A 23,087-nucleotide genomic window follows, 5' to 3' on the forward strand; every position below is an offset into this window, starting at 1 on the left:
TCAAAGTAGGGCAATCAGTGCAATCACTTGTCTGGGACACCCCCTACGAAAAGGTGACTCCCCCCCCCTTCTGCAAGTTGGCCACCACTGAAGCAAAAGCACCCACTCACCGCAGAGACTTTGGCCACCGCATCCCTGGCCACGGCCAGACCCTGGGCAAAGGTGCGGGCTGCCACAAAAGCCCGGGTCACCTGCAGCTTCAGCTTTCGTGGGACGTCTCCAAAGGGCTTCAACTGCTCGGTGTACTTGCTGACGCACTCCAGGTACTCGTCCGAAAAGTGATACTGGGGGTTGACCAGGCGGAACATGCGCTCCAGGAGACGGGCCCAAAAGTCATTCAGCATCTCTTCCAGGTTGACCCTCCCGCCCGCATAATATCGCTTCAGCTCCACAAAGAGGTCCTTGAACATCTCCGAGTTCTGCGTGTACAGGAGGCCATAAGTCCGTACAAACATGTCGTTCAAGGATTTCTCAGCGTTGTCCAGGAGCTCTCTGAAAAACTCTGGGGGAAGAGAAGGAAGAAATTGACTGCACGGAATTGGTGTGTGTGTGTGGGGGTGTCAACATCTAAGGTAACGTTCTGGAGAAAGTTCCACCAAGTTTGGAAGGAATCAGCGGTGTCCACAGGTTGCGTTGGTAGCCATGATTGTGTGACTGAAAATGTTTTGCACATACATCACATGTAAAAAAAGGGACGGGGGCTCTGACCACAGGATGGTAGTCACCATCTTGACCTCTTGACCCTCCTTGCAGAGGCTGCGACGGGAATCCTACCTACAATATGCAGAAGCTTCTCTATTCTTTGACTAGAAACAGGACAATAAGCAAAATATTTTGGAGTCAATCAAAAAGGGAGAATATTTTGAATCAGATACAGAAAAAGCCAACTCAGTAAGTCCATTTCTTACATATGCCCCTTACATACATTCCTATTATTTCACATCTAGAGAAACATTTGGTCCTAGTCAGTTTACCCCCCAAATAGCATCAAAACAGTGAAGACCGCCTTATCTGGATACACTGAGGGTATGTCCTTCACCAAATCAACATTGGCTGGATTGGCTGTGTTTCAAACTCCATTACCTTTTTGTGCTATGTGAACCCAGGTCACATGACCTGTTCATGGCTCAACAGAGAAGCCAAACCCAGGGGAAGAAAGGCTGAATCTACGCGTACTGCACAGAACACAGCCGCGTCCAACTTCAGAACCTCAATCATCTCCCAGGGGTTCAGCAAGGATGGGAACCATGGTCCCACCTATCACAGAGTTGCTACGTTGGCACACAATGGCCTTGGAGAAACCCCCTCCCCAAAGAAAAAAAATCAACCAGCCACAGGCAGATGGGTTCGGGGCAATACAAGTGTTAGTTGTGGGTGTATTCCACACCACACCTGGAAAATGCGACCGGAGAAAAGAGAGTTGAAAGGGCAGGAGGCCCTCTGCGGCCAGAAAGTACTACAAGGATTGTGTTCAGGGAGAGGTCCTCAGCGATAGGAAGAAAGCCCAACAATAAATATTTAATACCACCATGTAATAACCTAAGAAATTTCTAATAAGGGACAGATGTCTGTAACATGAAACAGCTGGCCGTCTCCCAAAGAGGTTCTTTGCAAGATTACCATCTCCCACCCATCCTGCGTAGAATGGGGTTTCATGATTTAATATCCCTCAGAACTGGGGAGAATGAATCAATAGGGTGAGAATTCCTAGGGCTGGATATTAGGACTTCGCACAGCAAGCCCAGCCCTTCCTTGCAAGGTGAAGAAGTTGGTGGAGGCTTCGTCCAGAGGCCTGGGTGTCGTCTTCTCCAGACCTGGGTCCGGCAAAGATGTTTGAATCACACAGGCCTCTGTGCTGCACGCTCAAAGGAGGCAGTGTGTCGACTCGAAAGTGGTCAGAAACTGGAGCAGAGAGAGAGAGGCAGCCGGGGAAAATATCTTTGGCCCCCTCTGAATTTAAACCTTGTTTAAAGACAGGCTGCAGTTGGTTGGAATTCAAACTTTCAAAATCTTCAAAGGGCTCCAGCACAAACAAAGTCTGACTCAGGACATTTTGCAGGGGGGGGGGGGAAGAAATAAAACGGGAGGACTTTTAAAATACATCCACAAGAAGGCTGCTTTTGAATGTAGCTGTGGGCTCTTGGGATGGACTTGGCCAACGAAAGAAGAGCTTGAGGAGCAGAAGCAAAACAGACCCTCAAGACAAGGCTCCTGTCTGCATGGTGACCCCCCTCCCCACACCATACATACCCCTTGGCCAGGATTAGCACCGAGGTATCTGCCCGTTCCCATGACTGGCATTTCCTGTCTGCAATTCCTTCCCGCTTTCCTCTACATTACAAACCTGCACAGGGTGGGAGGTATTAATTTCTAATTCACTTAATCATTTTGAAGGCTCGCTTCCTCTCTCCCCCCACCCCCAACCCTCTGCCTTCCTGACCTTTGAATCAAAAGACCGGATCGGTTTCCTCTTTGGACGCTTACCTGGAGGAAAAGCCTCCGGATCACGTTGGCTCTGAAAATATCCCTCCTGAATTCAGAGGCCAGGCACCAGGCAGGTCCTGGAGAACGGCCAGAATAACAGACTTGGAAGGGACCTTGGAGGTCTTCTAGTTCAACCCCCTGCTTAAGCCAGAGACCCTAGACCTGGAGTGCCAACTTTGGAACCTTTTAAGACTTGTGGACTTCACAGCCAAGTTGAAGTCCACAAATCTTAAAATTTCGCACACAATTACCTCACACTATTCTGGACAAATAGCAATCTAGTCTCTCCCCCCCCCCCAGTAATGGAGCACCCACAATTTCTGGAGGCCAACCGTTCCACTGATTGATTGTTCTAAATTCTCTTTATTGCTAATAAACCGCTGGTCGGTTGGGAAGGCCCAGGGTATGTCAGAGGATGGCTGAGCATCCTGCAGTCCCAATCTAGGCCAAATTTCTGCAGCAAAACTGAGATTTGGGGTTGAATAAGCCATTGTCCCAAGAGGACAGCGGCTCCGCTTGTTCAGCCAGCCCAACACCCCAGTTGGAGAGCAGTTCACCCATGAGGCCAGGGGCCTGGGGTGTGTGTGTGTGTGTGTGTGTGTGTGTGTGTGTGTGTATGTATGTGTAAGTACCTACTAGCCCAGGTGAGAATTTGCTTCAAAGGTTATCCTGGTTAAGTATTAATTTTCCCCCTTGAAGAAGGCAGATAGATGCTGATTAATGAGCCTCAAGGTGGCCTAGGAATAACCCCTACAACTTTGAAAGGTGGGGAGAAGAAAGAATGGTGGGTGGGCAAGCTGCTATCTTGACAGTTTGAAGGACAAAATGAATTAACACCTTTTGTTTATCTTGGGAGCAGGACTTGTTCTCAAACACAAGCTGGACGTTTTGAGATTACTTTCTTGTTTTACAGCATTGTAAAAGTGTGTGTTTTACAGTGGGGGGAGGGGTGTTGCCTTGAAATTCTCAATGAGGAGGGTGAGCCAGTCAAACCCCACTGCAGAAGCTAAAAAGGGGGGGGTGTCTTAGGAAGGCCCCAAACTATTAATAGCCAGAGAGCTGTTGCTCCATTTGGCTTAGAATTAAATTGTGCTGATGGACATGGACAAGGCCATGGGGTATTGTGTGCCTGTGTGTGCGTATGTGAGTGTGTGGGGCAGGGTTTGGGGCAGAAAATGCCGCTGCTGCTGCTGCTGCTACTAACTACTACTACTACTACTAAACCTATTCTCCTAAGCACCCAAAGGCAGGAGAAGAAGCAACAGATGGAAACTAATCAATGAGAGAAACAACCTGGAACTAAGGGAGGAATTTCCTGAAAGTAAGGACAATTAACCAGTGGAACAGCTTGCCACCAGAAGTTGTGGGTGCTCCATCCCTGGAGGTTTTTAAGAGACTAGGCAGCCATTTTTGTCAGAAATGGAATAGGGTCTCCTGCCTGAACTGGGGTTTGGACCTTCCAGATCTGTTATTCTGCTTATTTTCTCCAAGTGGCCCCATCTACCAAGGATTAGAATGCATGAACCCTTAAATAATGGTGAGCTTGGCTCTGGAACACTTATTAAAGTTTCATCTCAGCCACACACAAGAAAAAAAAATCCAAATAATGATAAAACCCCCATGGGGGGAGGGGAGAAAAACTTTGATGTCTCTCCTTGCAGCGCCCTAATTCAGATCAAGAGGGACCCTGATGACTGTCCTAGATCCCCCTTAACTGATTTCCAGATCCTCCAATACCAACTCAGGTCATTTCCTACAAACACGTGTCTAGTCCTTGCGTGGGGCAGAAATGGATCACGGCGAGCTGCTAGGCAGGCAGAGTGCTGAAAGGAAGACTGAACACATTCACAAGGTGAGTCGCCTGCGATTTTGCTGGACCTGTGACCGGAACTGTGATGCATATTTATTTATTTATTTATTAAATTTTTATACCGCCCTTCTCCTGAAGGACTCAGGGCTGTGTACAGGGCAATAAATATCAAAATGTAAATACAAAAGTTAAAAAGAGTTAAAAAGAATTAAATAATTATACCCAATATAATACAATAATAAGTGTGTTAAAACTAAATCCAACCCCAAACCCATCAGACCAGGCCAGATTGTTCAAATAAATAAGTTTTTAAATTGCGCCGGAAGGAGCGAAGGTCGGCGGCCATCCGGAGCTCAACCGGCAAGCGGTTCCACAGGTCTGGCGCGCCCACAGAGAACGCTCTCCCCCTGGGGGCCACCAGTCGGCATTCTCTGATCGGAGGCAAGGTGTGAGCTGGATGGGGACATCAAAACAGATGGACCCTTCCTGTTAAATCTTCCACCTCTCCCGACCTCAGAAATGGGGTCTTTGGTCTGCCCAGCGATTCAGCGGAAACCATTTTGGGAGAGAAGGATGGGGCTGAGAGACACGGAGGGTCTCAAGACCATCCAGAGTGTGGAGATGGGAACTTAAGTCCCTCGGGTTTTTATCTAGCACAATAGTCAATTCATCCTGGTCAACTCTTTCTCTAAAGAGTTGGGGAATTCTGGGAGCTGAAGTCCACAAATCTTCAAGTTGCCAAGGTTGGATATCCTTGCCCTAAACATTTGCTGGATAGCTGAACAAGAGCCGGACAAAAGTCTCTCTGCCCTGGACAGATTGTCCTCTGCAATCTGACTCCCCGGGGCGGGAGTCTCCTGACACCCCTCTGTGTCTTCCCTGGGATCAGAAGATTGGGGCAGGAGCTTTCCTAGGAATTCTGAAGAGCCATTTGGTTTGGAGAACCATCTGTTAGCACTTATCGGCACAGGAAAGAGAGGGAAAATAGGAAGAGCGAGAGAAGAAAGGGAAGGAGGGAAGGGAAGCCCAGCTGAGTTTGTATTTGTAATTAAACAAGCTTTAGAGAGGGAGGGGCAAGAAAATGTGCTCCCGGGTGAATTTGCAAAGCCATCTGTCTGCCTTGCAAAAATCTTCCCCCCAAATGTCAATTTGCTCGGCTTTTCTGCAGCTGGGAGACAGGCCAGGGCAAGGGCAGCCCTGAACGGTTATTCCAAGTTGGAGGGCTGCCCAAGCGCCAGTAAACAGTTCCTGCCTCCCGCCCCGATGCCTCCCTTCCCTCCCAGAACTGACTCCCACCAGAAAGAGGCTGAGACTGGGAAGCTGCAGGCGAACGAACGTTGCAGGAACCGGGGATGTCTAGAGAAGAGAGGGGGTGGGGGTGGCGTGGAAGCCGTCTTTCCAGGTTTGAGGGGGTCCACCTGTTTTCCAAAGCAGCCCCTGAAGGCAGGACGAGAAACAATGGGTGGAAACGAAGCAAGGAGAGGAGCAACCTAGAACTAAGGAGGAATTTCCTGGCAATGAGGAGAATCAGCCGGGGGCACGGCTTGCCTCCAGGAGTTGGGGCTGCTCCATCACTGGAGGTCTTCAAGAAGAGACTGGACAGCCATTGGGTCTCCTGCTCAAGCAGGGGGTGGGGACTAGGCAGCCTCCAAGGTCCCTTCCACCCCTTTGGTTCCGTATTCCCGGCGAGCGCCCCCCCCTTTTGCATCCTGCAAGGGGGGGGGAACCTCCAGCCTTTGGCAGGCTGGCCCTCACGTCTCTGCTCAGAGGAAGGTCAGATTTGGGGGGGGATGCTTCCTCGGGGCTATCTTCTGCTTCCTGGGGGCCAATCTGGCTTTTAGCAATCCCATCCTGCTGCCCAAATCCAACTAATGAAGATGGGGGGGGGGATGGGGGGAAACCTTAAGTCTTCTTTTTTTTTACTCCTGGTGACCACATTGATAAGATTTTCTCCATGGCGATCCGATCAGGAATCCCAGAAGGAAATGCCCACCATCCCTTCTTTGTTCCTGCCCGCCTTCGCTCTGCTTTGCTTGCCTCTCGGTGTCAGATTTCACTTTGTCCCTTTCCAGACTCCCTGTGTCTGTGTCACAACTGCACGAAGAATAACAGCAGAGAAGCCACAAAAGCAGGAAAAAAAATGCGTCTTTTAATTCTGCGAAAACCACCCACTCAAAACAGATTCTGAGATGCCTGACCTTTGAGGAGCCGTGTTGGTTTAAGGCCGCCTTGCAAAAGCCATGAAAGAAATAAAGTCATTTGCTGCCCTGTCCATTGGGTGAAAGGCTGCTGAGGCTAAAGTTATGTCATGAGTGGAAGGGCTGTAAACCAGCATTTCCCCACAAGAAAAATAACTCCCCTTCGGAGCCACCTGCACCTTGGTTCCCAATCCTCACAGCAACCCATGAACCACAATACTCCAGATTTAGACTTGAATGGGTCACAGGGTTTGTGGAAACAGCCCGGTGAGATTCAGGCTCCAGATGTTATTTATGTATTTAGGAACCAGAGTGGGAATGTGGTTGCGTTCCCCACGTGGGCCACTCAAAGGGACTCCATCAGGGCATCTTCAGAAGGCCTTTGCCAAGCAAGGGTTATTCTAAGCTTGGTTCCACAACTCAGGAGTCACCCAGCAAGAGAAGTCATGGGAGAAGAGAGAGGCAGGCATGGAGGAGAGGGGAGGGGAGGAGAGGAAAGAGGAAAGAGGAAAAAGAGGAAGAGAACAGAAGAAAAGAGAAGAGGAGGAGGAAGGGAGGAAGCAAGAGGGAAGATGACCCCAACTAGCCCTATGTGAACAAGCCTCCAATACGTGAATCTCGCAAGATTCAGAAGTCGCCCAGAGCAGAGACTCACCGTCAAACTTTTTGTATCGCGAACTGAAGGTTCCTTGCAAATTGTTGCTCAGCTCGACAACAGCATGGCTGAAATCTTGTCTGCTCTGCTGCCAGTACTTCTCCTCCATGGCTTGGGAACAGCAGGTGTACCCTTGAGGGCAAACTTTCAAGTGATCACCTAAAAACACATCAAAGGGAGACCTTGAGCCCAGGCACCCATGTCCATGCCAACCGCCCGGAAGCTTAACCGGGCCAATCCACAAAAAGCAAGTTCCTGGCAAGCATTTCGTAAGGGCATCTATTCAGTTTATGATTTTTAGAAGCTGCCCAACCCTCTTGTAACTCCATCCAGGGTGGGTTACCAGAAGTAAGACTTCTAAAAGCAAAGGCTAGAAATAAATCAAAACAAAAACCAAGACTCATCATAAATCAACCAGACCCCAGACAGAGGCTGAGTTAAAGGCCCGATAAAACAAATCTGTCTTCAGCAATCTTCTTAAAACAAGGAAGCATCCAAAATGGGGGGGCGCGGGGGGGGCAGAGAAGACCTTTGTTTCATCCTTGTACTTGTGACTTCAGAGAGAGGTTAACAGGTGTACAAACTCACTTCCACAATGTGCAGGAACCAGGGAAACGGTGATTGCGTTTTGCATGGCAGTAAACTAGGATTCATGGGTTGGTTGGCAGCCACCATACCGAGCTTGTCACGGCTCTAAACAGCTTTCACACAACTTCCAATATACAACAGCATTGCCCTTGCAAGAGAGCAATCCAGCCCAGACCCGTTGGCGTAAAAGATTCAAGCTTCTTGTGATCTTTGTTTGAACCTTGCCCCTAACCATTTCAACATGTTTTCCGATCAGAGTCATCTTTTTCAGCCCAGTAAATCCATGCTTAAATCCATGTCTCAGACCAAAAATTGCAGGCTGAATCACGGGCGATCGTCATGCCTGGTTAGGCCCACTTTCCTGTTTGCTCTTCCTTCATTTGAAATTTTATGGGCAAAGGACAAAGAACCAGCCTGTGGACCGCTTCACCTTTTGGGTACCCTTGGTTTCCACAGGGCTTGTGTTGAAAAGCAGCCCCGTTCAGTAACACAACCTCCAGATTCAATCAAATTGAACAGAAGTGTAGGAGATCAGGCTGAGCTGGAAGGTGAAGTTAAACGTGTCATCACATTAGAGTCCTTGCGTTGCCACAAGAGACCCAAGTTGAACCCTCCTTGTTGACCCTTATCTAGCCCCAATTTAGCTTTGACTGTTAGTTGACTAGATTCTTATGTTTAAATAGCAATAATAAACTCTTCTGGGCTTTGAACTCAACTCATGCTCCTGGCCCTTTGCACACTGACAAGAAGTGGTTTTACCATTTTCAAAACATAAACTGAGCAGTGCAGGTTTCTTCCCCTTCCCACTCCGTGTGACTCTTTATGCCTCTTGATTAAGTCTCCACCCAACGCTCCTAGCCTTAGCCCGCTGGGTCAATGCCATGCCTGAAAATACCGTGCCAAGGAACCCCAACATTCTCCCTGCCCTGGGATGGGCCGTGGATGGAGAACACACTCTTCCCTGCCATCAATCAAGGGATCCTAAAACAGAGGAAAAGCTGCTGTGCAACATGGGAGAACACAGCCAGGGGCGACTCAGGGCACAGTGTGCCCATCTCACGAGCACAAGATCCCAGGTCTGGATGTTCCCCTGGGCACAACTGAATCCCTCCAGGCAGTGCAAGACACTTTCCATTTATGGAACCTCCTAAAGTTAAGACACAATACATTATTACTGATTTCTTTAAGGATCTAATGGAGGACTTCAGGTTGCCAGCCCAGAAATGCCTCTTGAGTTTTTTCTGCCTGTTCAGCCACTTCTTTCTGGTTTTTCTGAGGCTGCCACTGCGGCCTTATCTGTACAGCCCAACAAGTCACCAACAGCCTAAACCACAATCCCTGATTTAGCCAAGCATGTTCTGGAAACCAAGCCCAGATACTTGGTTTACAGTTCAGTGTAGCTCAGAAAATAAACCACAGGCAAAGAAGTCTTACGAGTAGCCTTGACCCAAAGGAGTGTCCACCCTTCTCTCACACAGAGACCTTGATACAAAAGTGTCTTAATTTTCATCGTTTACCTTCCCTGAGTTCAGGGAAGCTTCAACACACAACGTTCATCAACCATAAGAACAGAAGTGGCCGACAAGGTCACAATGACCACCGCTGGCCAAATCCGGCTGAGCTCAGACGCTCCGCCCTGCCTTGGTTCTTCATCATCCTTCCTCTTCGGAAGTACTTGGTCAGCTTTTGGCTCCTGGAGACAACAGCGGGCATTGTCCCCTCTTAATGGTTTACGACTTCCCCGAAAATCGCCATCAAAAGAATCCGAGGCTAATCCAATTTCACACTCAACTTGCCCTGGTCTCCTCCTTATCAAGAGAGATTAAGGTTCCTCTTATCACTGCTAATTAAGGTGCTGCTGGGGTTAGGGAGTCTGCTCAACAGAGAAAGACCAAGAAAAGCATCTGAAACACAACAAACCAGGAAAGACAAGAGGAAAATAAGGGCATAAAAGAAGTCTCTCCTTGGTCACCTGGAGCAAAATGGTCAGTGGCCACAGATGGACCCAGCTAGGAGTGATGCACCACAACCTAATCTCCAGCCATCGGGTCCCATTCAAAGAAGAGAAGATGACGCAGAAAGATGACATTCTCCATTATTGATTGTGCAACCCACAATTTTATTTTATGGGATTTGCATCCTGCCTTTCAACAGTCTGAGGGGTATCACCTGCACACCAAACCTTCCTTCAGGTTTTCCCCCACAATAGCAACCAATGGGCCTGGTCCCCCCCACCTCCGCAAAGGAAAAAGGATTATGGCCATTAATAAATTTTACAATGCCACAAAATGCTGGACTCCATTCTAGCAAAAATGGCTGACATCCACAAAGCTCCTAGGATGAACTTACACGCCTGCTCTCCAGAGACGGAGATGTTCAGAGGAGCTTTTCTGCTCTGTGGGCTTGCTCAGCTGCTCCTTGCAAAGCCAGACATTTTAGTTATTCCTGCGGTACGAACTTAAAATACCTTGCACAACCCAAGATCGGTGGGATTTTATTTTTTAAAATTACTTTTCCCCAACCCCCATGACATTTTTACTTACGGACAAATTAAGCCTTGTGGATTTACAGTGGAAAGAATGCTAGGCTCCGAAAAAGGAGAAGATTTATGCCTTGTGCACTAGAGCCAGAAGTTACATTAGAAAACTTAATTCTGTTCTGGAAATAAAAGAAAGAAGTAAGAGAAAGAAAGCTGCCTCTCTACATAGTCCTGCTTCCGTTTCTCTTTCCAAATCCTTGTTTGACAACCCCAGAAGTCCAGCCTACTAAACACAACTGCCTGTAAATAACTTGTGAATTTTTCTCCTTCCATGGAAGAAGCCAAAACAAAAACTCCAGTGAGATTTATGGCTGTAATCATAGATCGTAATAGGGCGCCAAACAGAACAATCATTAGGTTTAAACAACCGGGCGAAGAGAGAGAAGGAGAAGAAAAGAACTAATTAATAAATCAAGATAAACGTGAAACTTATCTGATGAAAAGGCCAGCCTGAGACTCTAATCTTCTATAAATCATGTAAAGCTAATCCTGAAGCTATGGCTTAGCTAAAATCTAGATAAGTCTACTGGATAAAGAAGCCTCTTTCGAAACTTAATTGTAAAATTTGCCACTTTCCTAAATCCCATGCAAGACTGTTTGCAGAAGGACCTTAATCTCATCTCTGAATTAATCCATTTTTGAGTCTTGCCTAATACATCCAACCAGCTCAAGGGGCCACATTCACCCAGTGCTTGCAGATTCAGCCTATTCTCCAAAGCATCTGAACAAGAAGCAACGGATGGAAACTAATCAGCGACAGAATCAACCTAGAACTAAGGAGAAATTTCAGGCAGAACAATCAACCAGTGCAACGGCTTGCCTCCAGAAGTTGTGGGTGCTCCATCACTGGAGGTTTTTAAGAAGAGACTGGACAGTTATTTGTCCAGAAAGGTAGGGGATCTCCTGCCTGAGCAGGGGGTTGGACTAGAAGGCCTCCAAGGTCCCTTCCAACTCTGTATCTACAGAAAACTCCTTTGTTCTGTGTTCTGTAGATCGCTCAAGGCCAATGATGGCTTCCTCAGGTTGCAAATGCGCACATGTGAATCAAGCAGAGATGTATGGCATCTCAGGTGCAGAAGACCAAGCAGAAGTAATCCAGGAGAACATCTTTTCATTGCTGGCTACAATCAAGATAACAGCAGACAACGATTCCTTTTCTGTCCCCACCTGCTTTGCTCTACCTACCTAAAATGTAGCTGGGAATTCTGGGAGTTGAAGTCCGCCCATCTTCAAGTGGCCAAGTTGGAGGAACACTGCATTAGAGATTGGGACACATCTACCCAACTGCCTTCTCAAAGGATTCCCTTCATATACGTTACATCTCTCCCTTCCCAACATTCAGGAATTTAATCAATGTCAATCTCCCCCACCTCTACATTTCCAAAACCCTCCCTTGCAGTAGGCCTAAAATCACATTTCCCAGTCCCCAGGCTGCCTTGCTTAGGTCCACCACTCAAGTCTTTGAGGAAGCCTCAGAAAGGCGTTTCTCCTAAGAGCAGCGTGCAGAAAACAGACATCAGCCAGGGCAGTTGCAAATGCAATTCTCCAAAAATGGTGCCTTCTGTTAAACAAAGGGCCCCCTGGTTCCATAAACGTCCATTATGGTTTTTACGGTCATTAATTAATTTAAGCCAACGCCAATATCACTTGCAAGTTCCCAAGCAGAGAGATTAGGAGCCTTCTAATAAGGATGATTAGAAGTGAGCGGGACCTTCAATGGCCTTCTTAAATTCCACATTCCATGCATAATTCGGAGGACGGGGACCCATTCTGGTTTTCTCCCCCTCCCCTTGCTCCAGCACCATTTCCTATCAAAAACTTACATCCTGTTCCTTCTTGGAGAACCAGGGCAAATAATTAGGCTTAATCCTCGTTAGGTCGGCATGTTTCCTTTGAATCCCGTTACCGCATTCCTTCATGCAAACAACTGCCCTTTTTAAAGAGAGAAAATCACATCTCATTATGGCTGTCTTCTTGGCCGAAAAAACAAGGTCATGACCTTCCTTTGCCTGTAGCCTTATAACCTCTGGTTCCTGACTGTGCCTCCCAACTGGGGAATCACCCTTCCCCCCCACCCCAATAACCCAACTGGTATGAACAGATCATTACTTAAATGAGAAAGCTCAAATGTTTCAAACTCAGCAAAAAGAAAAAAGAAAAAAAAGCCAGCATCACAAATTAAGAACGCAACAAACCCATCAACCCAAGGTGTCCCTCCTTCCAAGCAGAAGTGTCCAGAAGCCCATTACCGGCATGCTTATTTACTCTGAAGAAAGCCCACTGCATCCAGAAGCCCCTTCTTAATAAACCACTTCTTCTCACGCTTCTTCTTCAATCAAATCAGATACTGAACTCAATGAAACTTGGGTTTGTGGGTGAGCTCAACTAATACTCATCGTTTTGGATCTCCACGTTCCTCAACTGTAAGATGTACTCAAAAATACCAGCTCAGGGGCGCTGATTCTTCACAAACCAGAAGGTTTCTTAGAATCATGAACCATCAAGGAGAACCTCCTAAGAATAAAGCAGCCCCAGTTGACATCTGTCCATCTTGATTGCATCTTTAGTATCAGGACTTCCTTCAAATTTTGGACTGATCTCATTCACAAACCCATGGAATGCTCACCAACCATTCACTTGGAGACACCGTCCTCTACCTCCACCCCAGCCCCATGGCCTGTTAATCCAGGTTATGAGAAATCCATTGTTCCAATTTCTCACCCGGCTGCTGACATACATTTCTCTGTCTCTTATCCTATCTGTTTATCAGTTTCTTTCCTATTGCAAACACACAGATTTTCTCCTATCTTTCTGCTGTTTGCATCATTTACTAGTTCTCTGATGTTGCACCTAAGTTGTGACACAACCCTGTTGACGTCTGCTGCTTAAGGATATCATCCCTGCTCGGAATATGTGGGAGTTTTGCTGCTTTGCTATCTTGCTCAATCTTTAGCTTAAAGTTCTAGCATGGTATAGATGTTACTCAAGAAGAGACAAAACTGGTTCATGTCCTGGGTTGGGATCATCTCCGGTGGTCTGGAGAAAGCGTCCCCATGTGCATTTTTAAGTCTTCTGCCTCTGCCTCTTTGCAGCAAGAGGGAAAACAAGTTTTCAGCCCACACAGAGCGAAACAGCTTAGTGTGCATTTACTGTTATTAAGTGCAGTCTTAATAAAAGTAGGAAGATTTCCACCGTTTATTGCCTTGCTGTGCCTAATGATAGCCAGCCAACCAACAGGTCAGGTTCTCCAGCAAAGGTCACAGGCCACAGGCAGTTAGGAGGAAAAGCTGCCTGAATTATCTCCTACAAAGCTTTGCTCAGACACCAGCAACCAAGAGATGTAGACACACCTTGAACCAGTCACTGATTTGCTGCTGAGCTTCTCTTTCTGCTAGGAAGTTCTCGACATGGATTTAAGAACTGCTTTTCTAGAACTTCTGAGGATTCTTTGCCATCCTGGATCCAGGAATGACCAATAACAAAAGGTTCTTCTGCATGACACCCAGTGCTATCAAATCAACCATCTGTTTTCCAAGGGTGACCAATCTCAGTTCCTTCAAAACAGTTATTTCTCAACCTTGTGTGTGGACTTCCCAGAAACACCGCTTCAATCTCTCTCTTGAAGGACAATTTCCAATCTCCTGGTCATCTCATTGCCCTCTCTGAACCTTTTTCCAGGTTGTCTGCAATCTTCCATCCTAATAATTCAGGATCAATGCCTCTTTTTCCTGCTCATCTCTGCCTTGGCTGTTTACATCAACTGGATTAACACCAGTAAACATTTTATTAGAGCCTGGTTATGCTCTAGTTCTGATCTCACCCCGTCCCTGGCGTCATCTTCTCCATTGCCACTTGGCATGCATGAGTGAACTCACAAACACAAACAGTTCTGTGGTTTTGGACCATGGGGGCACTTTGCAGGAACCAAAGTACCTTAATCCTTCCTCCTCACGGCTTCTACTTCTTCAAGCATAACAAGAATGGATAGTTGATCACACTCCTGTTTTCCAAGGCAGCCATCTTATTTATCTGACCATCTGCTGTTTTAAAATAGTTCTAATACTTTCCGTATCGCTTATAAAGTTTACATCTTCTTTTCCACCCATACCATGTCTCAAGGGGAGACAAAAGTAGTTTTATGCCCATCTTTCAGAGGAAAATCTCCTTGCAAGCACCATAAGCCTTCAGCACAATTTACCCAGCCGCAATCAGTAACAGCCAATGAATCTCTTCCCATTCATTCTCTCATATATATTTTCCTAAAACGTTTGCTTTTCTTCCCATAAAAATACATCTTTACCTTCCCCCCTCCCCTTTTAGCGCCGTTGCATCTTGAGGGGACCAGCTACCCAATCGGTTTATAGCCATCTCACTCAAGAGAATTTGGCCACATGAATTTGTCGCTAGGTTTCTTGCTGAAATTCCATTTATTCACTGACCAAATCATGAATTCCGCCCCCCACCCCGTACCGGGAGGGGGGGAGGGGATCGGAAGGGGAGGCAGTAAAAGGGAAGTTTCAATTACTTTGTGAAGCGAGGTAGAAAAATTAAGACCTAAGCAAACTTTATTAGCTATGACAAGGAAAAATGGTTACGCTTCAGTTTCCTCCCCTCTCTGAGAAGAGAGGAACTTCAAGCTTTCTCCGAGGCCTTGAAACAAGCCATGCATTTCAATCAGGGGGCATTTGCCCATTTGTTTGACCATAAAAAAAATATTGCCAAATTAACATTTAAATGACATTGCACCTGGAGTATTCCTTGACAATGGAGACTCAAGTCTTCCTTTTGTTCACACTACAGCAAAAAGAAGGAAAGAATTAAAACCAGGGAGGCCTATAACAGCCCTTTGTCCAGGCACGCTGAAAAAGCAGAGCATCTAGCACTTAATTTTCCTAAGCCACGCAGAACGGCCTGGTTCATAAGCATCTGCGTGCTTTTTTAACCAATTCCACATAATTAACGAATGATATAGATCCATCTGGTATGGTCTGCAAAGTCCGTTTATCACTTGGTGTGTGGCACAGACGCAATCGAACAACTGGACCTTCTTCAACAACCAACATTGAACTAAGGCTCAGGGTAGCGAGGAAGTATGTGTAGTCCTCAATCTGCAACCGTTCACTTAGCGACCGTTGAGAGTTACCAAGGCACTGAAAAAATGACTGAGGACTGCTCCTGGGGCTCACAACTGTGGGACGGATGGTGGCCCCTGGCCACATGATCAGAATTTGGACACCTGGCAACTGGCTTGTATTTACAGGGTCATGGGATTGCCCTCCTGACCTTCCCAAGTCCATGGGGGAAGACAGATCTGCTTAGTGACTCATTTAAGAACTGCAGTGATTCATTTAACAACCGTGGCAAAAAAGAACGTAAAACTGGCCTCTTCAGAACCAACTCGCTCAGCAACCGGAATTTTGGTCCATCCTTCTTAAAGTTGAGATCTGCTGGTCTAGGAGATGGACAGCGAAGCTGGCTGGGGAATTCTGGGAGTTGCCAGGGTTGGGAGACCCTGTCCTGGGCCAGCTTAGTCAGCACTGCGCTGAAATAGCTTTCTGTGTTTCAATTCCAGCTGGTCAGTAGCTGGCTGGCCAACCCACGCCTCCAGCGTTACTCCCCATCAATTCTGCTGTGAGCCAGCCAACCACACGTACACAAATTGCTCCCTGTACCTCACAAACAACTCCATAATATAACCCCTGTCAGAAGATCTGTAATTCCTCCACAACTGTTTTGTCTGCTCCTAACTCAGCTGCAAAGTTTATTCAGGCAGAGGAAGGGAAGGGGGGAAACCCAGCTGAACTGACCAGACAGAGTGGGCTGAGGGCCAGATGGAACTTCATGCCTTGTTCCAGTTTTTGGAAATATCCCCCGTCAAGCCCTACAAAGGCCTTCAGGACAAGGCCCCTCTGGGATCCCACAGCTGGTTGGAAACTTCAATACCAGACCAGAATTAACTGGCTCTCTGTTGGATGGAATCATCTCAGGTGGACACCAGAGAATTGGACAGGTACGTTGGTTGTGTTGACAGTCTACCAGATCAATGACTGACCTACTTAGCTGCATTCACACAACTTGGTACTCTTGGTTGGTTTTAATCACCAATAACTTGCTGGACAAACCCAACTGGTGGGTGCTTTAGGGTTGAACACATTGTGCAAACCTGCCAAATGAACAAATTTGTCAAGTAATTCATCAAATTGTAAAAAAATCATTTGGGGAAGTCCTTTTTTTATATTCAAGGAAGCATACACACAGTTCTTCCTTCCTTCTGATCTAAGCAAGAATCCTACGGATTGGTTCAACTGAGCAGTACAGGAGATTTGAACAGGGGTCTTTGTGGATCCCAAACTCAGATTCTTAATTTTTAATCTCTTCTACTTTCATCTCTAACTATCCTACATTCTCCAGCCTGCCCTTTCCCCTACCCAGTCATTTGTTATCGGGACTTTCAGGCAGTTAAACAAATCTGAATTAACAAGTCGGTTGATTAAATTGGTTCTTTTATGATATCTTCTGTGGTCTGACGTTTCTGTAGCCACTTGCTGTAGGAATATTTGAAGGAAACCCCTGCCCAGTTCATTAGGAGCTCCTCAACAGTTGAGGAGAACTCTTTTAATTAACCTCTTGATCAAAGGTGCTTAATGTGCAGATAAACCAGCATGGATGAACTGATAGGCGCTTAAGCTGCCCAAGAACTCCCGCCTTCAACCGGGTAACCTTTTCCAGATCTCCTAAATGGTCAAAGTCCTTCACCAAAAGATAGAATTCTTCACGGGTCTTCTTAAAAGCAAGCCCAGCTAGCAAAGAGAGCCTAAGAGTAATGGGGAAAAACCAAACAACCATGGAGTTGAGGTCATAAAAACTGGGTGCAAGTCATGAAGAAACAGAAACTGCCTTTTGTTTGGACAGGGATTCACACATTAGTGTTCAGGTATACAAGGGTGTCATAGGGAAGATCCTCAGCAGTTAAGTTTCTACTGCCACAGAAACAAGGAGCAGGACACAAGCTGTAGCTACCTAGACTTCACTTGGATATAAGTCAAATCTGCGTAACAGTGGAACGATCTACTGATGGAAGTTGGGGGTTCTGAAAGCTTTTAAGAAAAGCCGCATCTCAAGGATGCTTGAATTGGTTGTTCTGCACCCTGAAGAAGGCTGGGCTAGATGCTCCTTGTGGTGGCCCCTTCCCACTCCACAATTCTGGAAATCTTCAACTACTACTTCCTACAAAGCTTAGATGTTGCATTGGCCAGCACAACATGGTCTCCAGGTCTTCACAACATGGTCTTGGGTTTGCGTCTCTTAACCCAAATGTAACAAGCATCAAAACTGACCAATTCAACCTGATGGGATGAAGGCAACCTTACTTTCCTTTGGGGCATCTTCTCACTCAACTTTTCCAAGCCCATGCGGAAAATTACAAGCCACCTTCTGTTCTCAAGTGTTCTCCGCTTAGAGGGGGTATCAACAGCTCAACAGGGTTGGCTGGGCCTTGCGAAGGAGTCTTCTCCATGGAGTCACAATGAAAACAAAAACAGGTAGAATGTTATTTTTGCTCACCACTATTTGCTTTGGCTTGTGTTCATGCCCAACGAAATACCAAAATAAGTTCTAAACGAAGAGAGAATGCCGATGCATCTGTTTTAATCAAACAAGCATTGCTCTGCAGCAGAAAAGCAGTCTGACAAATGTCTTTTGTTGTTAACCATTGCTACAGCTCTGTGTAAATACTTTGGCAGGCCCCAACTCATTAACTCTATCAGAAAAGCAAAGATCAAAGTTTAGCCCTGGGCAAGTAACAGGTGTCTGAAATCTGGCTGCACACACTTTAAACATCTACAACCAGGAAAAAAAATTATTTTAATTGCCCTTAGGCCAGGGATCTAGCCTGCAATGCAAGTATGCTGATTTAAAAAGACACCAAGAGAGTCCTTGGCAAACCCCCCCAGTCTGTTACAAGGAGTCCTCAACTTGCAACAGCTTGTTTAACGAGCATTCAAAGCTACAGTGGAACTGAAAAAAAATTCATGACTGGTCCTCGCACTTATGACTGTTGATCCTCTTAGTCATGTGACCAAAACTCAAGTGCTTGGAAACTGGCATGTATCTGTGACAGTTGCAGTGTCCAGGATCACGTGACTCCCCTTTGGGACCTTCCCAGCCGGCTTCTGCCACACAAAGTCAGCAGGAGAATATGGATTTGCTTAACAACCATGTGATTCACTTAACAACCATAACAAAGATAGTGTAAAAATAAAATGGGACTCCCTTAACAGCCGCCTTGCTTAGCAACAACATTCTGGTCCCAATTGTGTCATAAGTCAAGGACTACCTGCACTCTTGAAATTGCACAGTGTATTATTGGTTCTCCCAAGAAGCAACGTATTCAGCCCGGTGGGAAGTGGAATAAGGAAGCAAAAAATTCTCCTGCAGGAATTTTAATTTACCAGATATAGAAGGAACCCCGGAGTTCCTTCACTCGGTCATTCCAGGAAGTGCCACAAGATCAGCAGCTCAGCACTTCCACGAAGAGGCCAAGCGCTCTTGGGAAGGCTTGGAGTAGCACGGTTTAAACCAGGAGAATTTCATCACATTCACTGCACAGAACCACAAATGAGAGACACTCCCTGGAGTCTTTTTGCAGCTGATGAAGTCGATGCAACGCAACCACCAAAACAGCCCAGGTCAACCGAAAACGACTGCCCGGCCCTGAGCAGAACGCAGTGGGTTTTATCTGATATCCAAGGAGGAGATGGATTTGAATGGATAAATACTAAATATTATCTTGGTATTTTGGGGGAAAAAGATTCAGCAGCATGCAATTTTCTCCCCAGCGCAGCATTACTATTATTATTAATTTATTTTTTGCAACGTACCAGGATGCCAAGCCCAGAACACCCAGGCTTGGAAACCTGCTTTTAAAAAAGGTTGGCTTCAGCAGCGAGAACAAGAGGCCTATGCTGGGTGCCACCAGCCTCAGGTGGAAACCTTGGCATCCGTGCCAAACCCGAGACACTCTCTCTCTCTCTCTCTCTCTCTCTCTCTCTCTCCTCTCGTCCTGCACCATAATTAACTACATTTTTTCATCATGCCACTAAGAAGCACCAAGGAAGCATCGTACCATGATATTAGACAGGCCCGCACTGGGGAGAACAAAAGACCCTTGTGGGTGTGTGGGATTTGCTTCCCAGCAGATACCCACGTTTTTGTGTTCCTGCATTTGGGCAGGAGGGAATTTGGCGGGCAGGGGAAAATAGCTTTGCTCTGAATTTTAAAATCCCTCCACTGACTTTCCCTCCCTCCAACACAACACTCATGATTTTAAAAGCTGCAAACGGCGCTGACCGCTTGAGAAGAATTCCAACGCATCAACTTCAGGGTTGTGAAGGAGCCTTTTTGTGCAAATGCATTTTCCCCACTGCGAGGGAGTTTAATCCCTTTTAACAAGGCAGGGTTTTGCTCTCAAGAAGCAACATCTACACCGGGCTGTAATCTTTAAAATTTCCCTACGAGAAAGGAGAGAGGCTGCCCAGCCAACGTGTGTTTCTCAGCTACAACCACAACTGGAATTCTGGTTGTAAATCGAGTTACCATGCGACCACACCTGATTTTGCAACCATTTTTACGAAGGTTGTAAGCCGAATCAGAGTTGCTAAAAGCAAGTCACAGCAATTATGAAGTGATGTGTGTGGTCGTAGTGGGAATCAACCTTCCCCAATGGTGTGGGGTTATTTGGATTCAAGAGGTGGCAAAGCAGAAAATACAAAATGATACAGCCCTAGCCCTGTGCACTTCCCCGCCCCCCCTCTCTCTCCCCCCCCCCCCCCGTTCTCCACCTGACTGCATGACTCCAGGGCAAAGCAAAATTGCCCTGGGGAGGAAGCACCTGATAATGGAGGCCCTCTGAAAAAATAGCTATCATAATTTGACTATAAATGACACCGAATGCAGTAACTGTTTATTCTGGCCCTTCTGGGAAAGGCTGCCAAGACCATGAATCCTCCCACGCGCTCCGCTCCGAGCTCCATCAGTAAAGGCCAATGCCCCCCCTCCCTTTTTGCTGGGCTCCAGCTGATCCAAACCAAGGCTGGGGAGGCCCAGAGACAACAGCCAGATTAGGTCCCCAACTAGGCCTAGCCAAGAATTCAGGATATGTCTCCAGTCCAGGCGGGACTGGCCCTGATCCTCCTGGGAGGTCCACCATGCTACAAGAATTGGTTACCCAATCCAGTTCCTGATGCAACCAGGTGCTTCTCCCATCGAAATCTTGCTTATCTACTTCCTGCCTAGTAGGAGAGAATGTCTGGTGCTCATGGTTGAACGGTGGAGGCCTTGGCGCTCTCTGAGCCTGCAGACCAGACTAGGTGACACCCTCAGTGAGTGTGGGAATGGCTCTTGATCAGAAGGCATCCTCTACTACAGCAGTCAACACTCAAGAGAAGCAGGGATTAACACCAGACAAGTGATCAAGCAGAAATCAATTCTGGGAGCTGAAGTCCCCAAGTCTTAAAGCTGTCAAGTTTGGAGACCTCTGCTTGAGAAGGAAGGATGATGCACCCGAAATCTGGGCAAGCTTTAAATGCCCAGATGGCTTCTCCTCCATCTGGCAGTCAAATGCTACCCGGTGACAGAGCAGAAATGCAAGCCCTGACTTAGAAGGACCAGGAATCAGAAGCCTTCAGATTAAGTCTGGACTGGTCAGCCGCAACAGTCTCCTGCACTAGCTTCATTTCCTTCCAGGAAATATTCTGAAATCTTTGACTGGCTGACCGCCATCCACAGCTGCCAAGCACCCCTGAAATGCCAGTGAGGACAGGAAAACAAGGAAGGTTGGCACGTATTACCTCTGTAGGCGAAAGGGGCAAAGGTTTATCCTATTCTGAAGGGCCAGAGAAGCCAACAATCAAAAACCAGGGAGGGCCATCCACCAACTGACGGAGGGCCACACAAATGACAGATGTCTTCCCTGTCCTGAAACCTCAAAGTAGTAATGAGGGAGAGAGGGAGGGAGGGAGGGAGGGAGGGAGGGAGGACGGACCAGGGAGCTGAAAGAAGCAGGAATCAAGTATCCAGAAATTCTGGCCAGGGCATGGAAACCCTTGGAGCACTCATGAAAAGATGCTGATGCTGGAGTGAACCTCTGCTTGGAAATATCTCCTGCGCCAAAATCTGAGAACACAGCAGCAGAGCCTCCATATGCAGTCAGAGTCCCAGGTTCTGAGGAGGAGAAACTGGCTGGGATCACCACCTGCTCAAGGTTTATGGTTTGTAGGACAAACTAAACACAACCTAGCCTGTATCCTAAGTAAGCCAACACAGATTCAATAGTCCAAATTCGAAGGCAACAGGGCCTACCTGCCCATCTCTTCCAACAGTCCCTCAACCTCAGCAACTTTAAGAGGGGTGGGCTTCAGAGATGCTGGCTGGGGAATTCTGGGAGTTGAAGTCCACACTTCTTAAAAGTTGCTGAGGTTCAGAAACTGCCTTCAAAACCCAGAATTCAGTACTGGTGGGTTTATCCAGGCACAATCATCCAGTGTGCTGGGCACAAATCTCAAAAGCCGCATTATAACCCATCTGGCCCAGCATTACTGGCTCTGGAGTCCCATCTGCTGCTACCTGTTTGCAGGCCGAGTGCAAACACTTCTGAGCTGCCGAGCAACTTCGCCAGAGCCCAACAGATTTTGTCTGTGAAAGAAGAGAGGGATAATCCCTACCTGGAAAAGTATTGAATGCTCTGCTCTCTCTCAAAGTGCAAAAGGCTCTTTACTGGGGGAGGGGGGGAGGGAGGAATGTCTATCCTGCCCCCCCCACAGCATCTCGACACCCATGAATGGCTGGGACCCTTCACATTTTTGAGCCACTCAGTCATGCATTTTTGTTATTGTTGAAAGAAGTCGTGTGAAACGGCGCGGCTAGGGTGTGGGTCCTTGGTGGTCTCTCAAAGGGCCCGGCTCACAATCCTTTTGTTCCCTGGGAGAATGCAGGCCGGTTAGCCATTCAAGGCAGAAAATAAAGCGCCAGGCAAGGCTTGGACGAGGGGAGGGGGGGAGACAAACAACTCAAGGGGGGGGGAGTTTCTGGGAAGTGGGGCAGCCTCTCCAATGTTTTAAATACGAGGGGGGCAATTTTGCGCGCGCCAGGAAAACTCCACGACAAAAAGGAGATGTGAGAAAGCACAAAAGTTCCCCTCTCGATTATAGGCCTGGATAAGATCTAGCCCACCACTCAAATTATCCACAGCAAACCCAGGCTCCACTGGCCCCTTGCCCCACCAGCAGAGGTTTGGCTGACCCCAGTCTGGCAGTGTCTTCCAGCCAGGCTGGACTACAAGACCCAGAATACGCAGACCAGATGCAAGTGTGCACACCGCAGGGATACCTTGCAAAGCTGGAGAGGATACACACACACACACTCCGCAGGGCCTGGACGTTGTATGCCCTGGCTCACGTCATTCAGACCCTGCTTCTAAGAATCCACTATTCTGGGAGAATGAAGACAAAATCATACACACAGACACACGCCCCCCCACACACACACACAGGATCACTGAGTTAAACTAGACGGTGGTGGAACTGGAAGGACCAGTCAGGTCTCCATGAGGCTCACGTTAAATGTGAAGCATCCTCCTCAAGAGATAAAATGCTCCCAAAAATCAGTTAGGATTTGAAAGTCCAGAGCCTCTGCCAAATCAGATTCTGATTTCTTTCTTTTTAAAGGCTCCGCACCACCTTTTCAAACTATGCAAGACGCCATGGCAGCTTTAGGAAGAAAAACAAACAAAGCTAACATCAACTTAGAACTGGAAAT

At 47.2% G+C, this 23,087-nt stretch overlaps 1 protein-coding gene across 1 annotated transcript in view; it reads right to left on the bottom strand.

The window, feature by feature from the left end:
* Positions 1-23,087, bottom strand: part of GPC4 (glypican 4) — a gene marked incomplete at its 5' end in the record, with an annotated part of 39,727 nt that overhangs the window by 8,532 nt on the left and 8,108 nt on the right. Inside the window, 2 exons of the mRNA XM_081336419.1 lie at positions 111-502; positions 7,148-7,306. Of these exons, the coding sequence (XP_081192545.1) occupies positions 111-502; positions 7,148-7,306 (551 nt within the window). The remainder of the gene's footprint in view (positions 1-110; positions 503-7,147; positions 7,307-23,087) is intronic.

The sequence above is a fragment of the Vipera berus genome (genome assembly GCF_964194415.1).
Source record: "Vipera berus genome assembly, chromosome: 11".
Lineage (NCBI taxonomy): Eukaryota > Metazoa > Chordata > Lepidosauria > Squamata > Viperidae > Vipera > Vipera berus.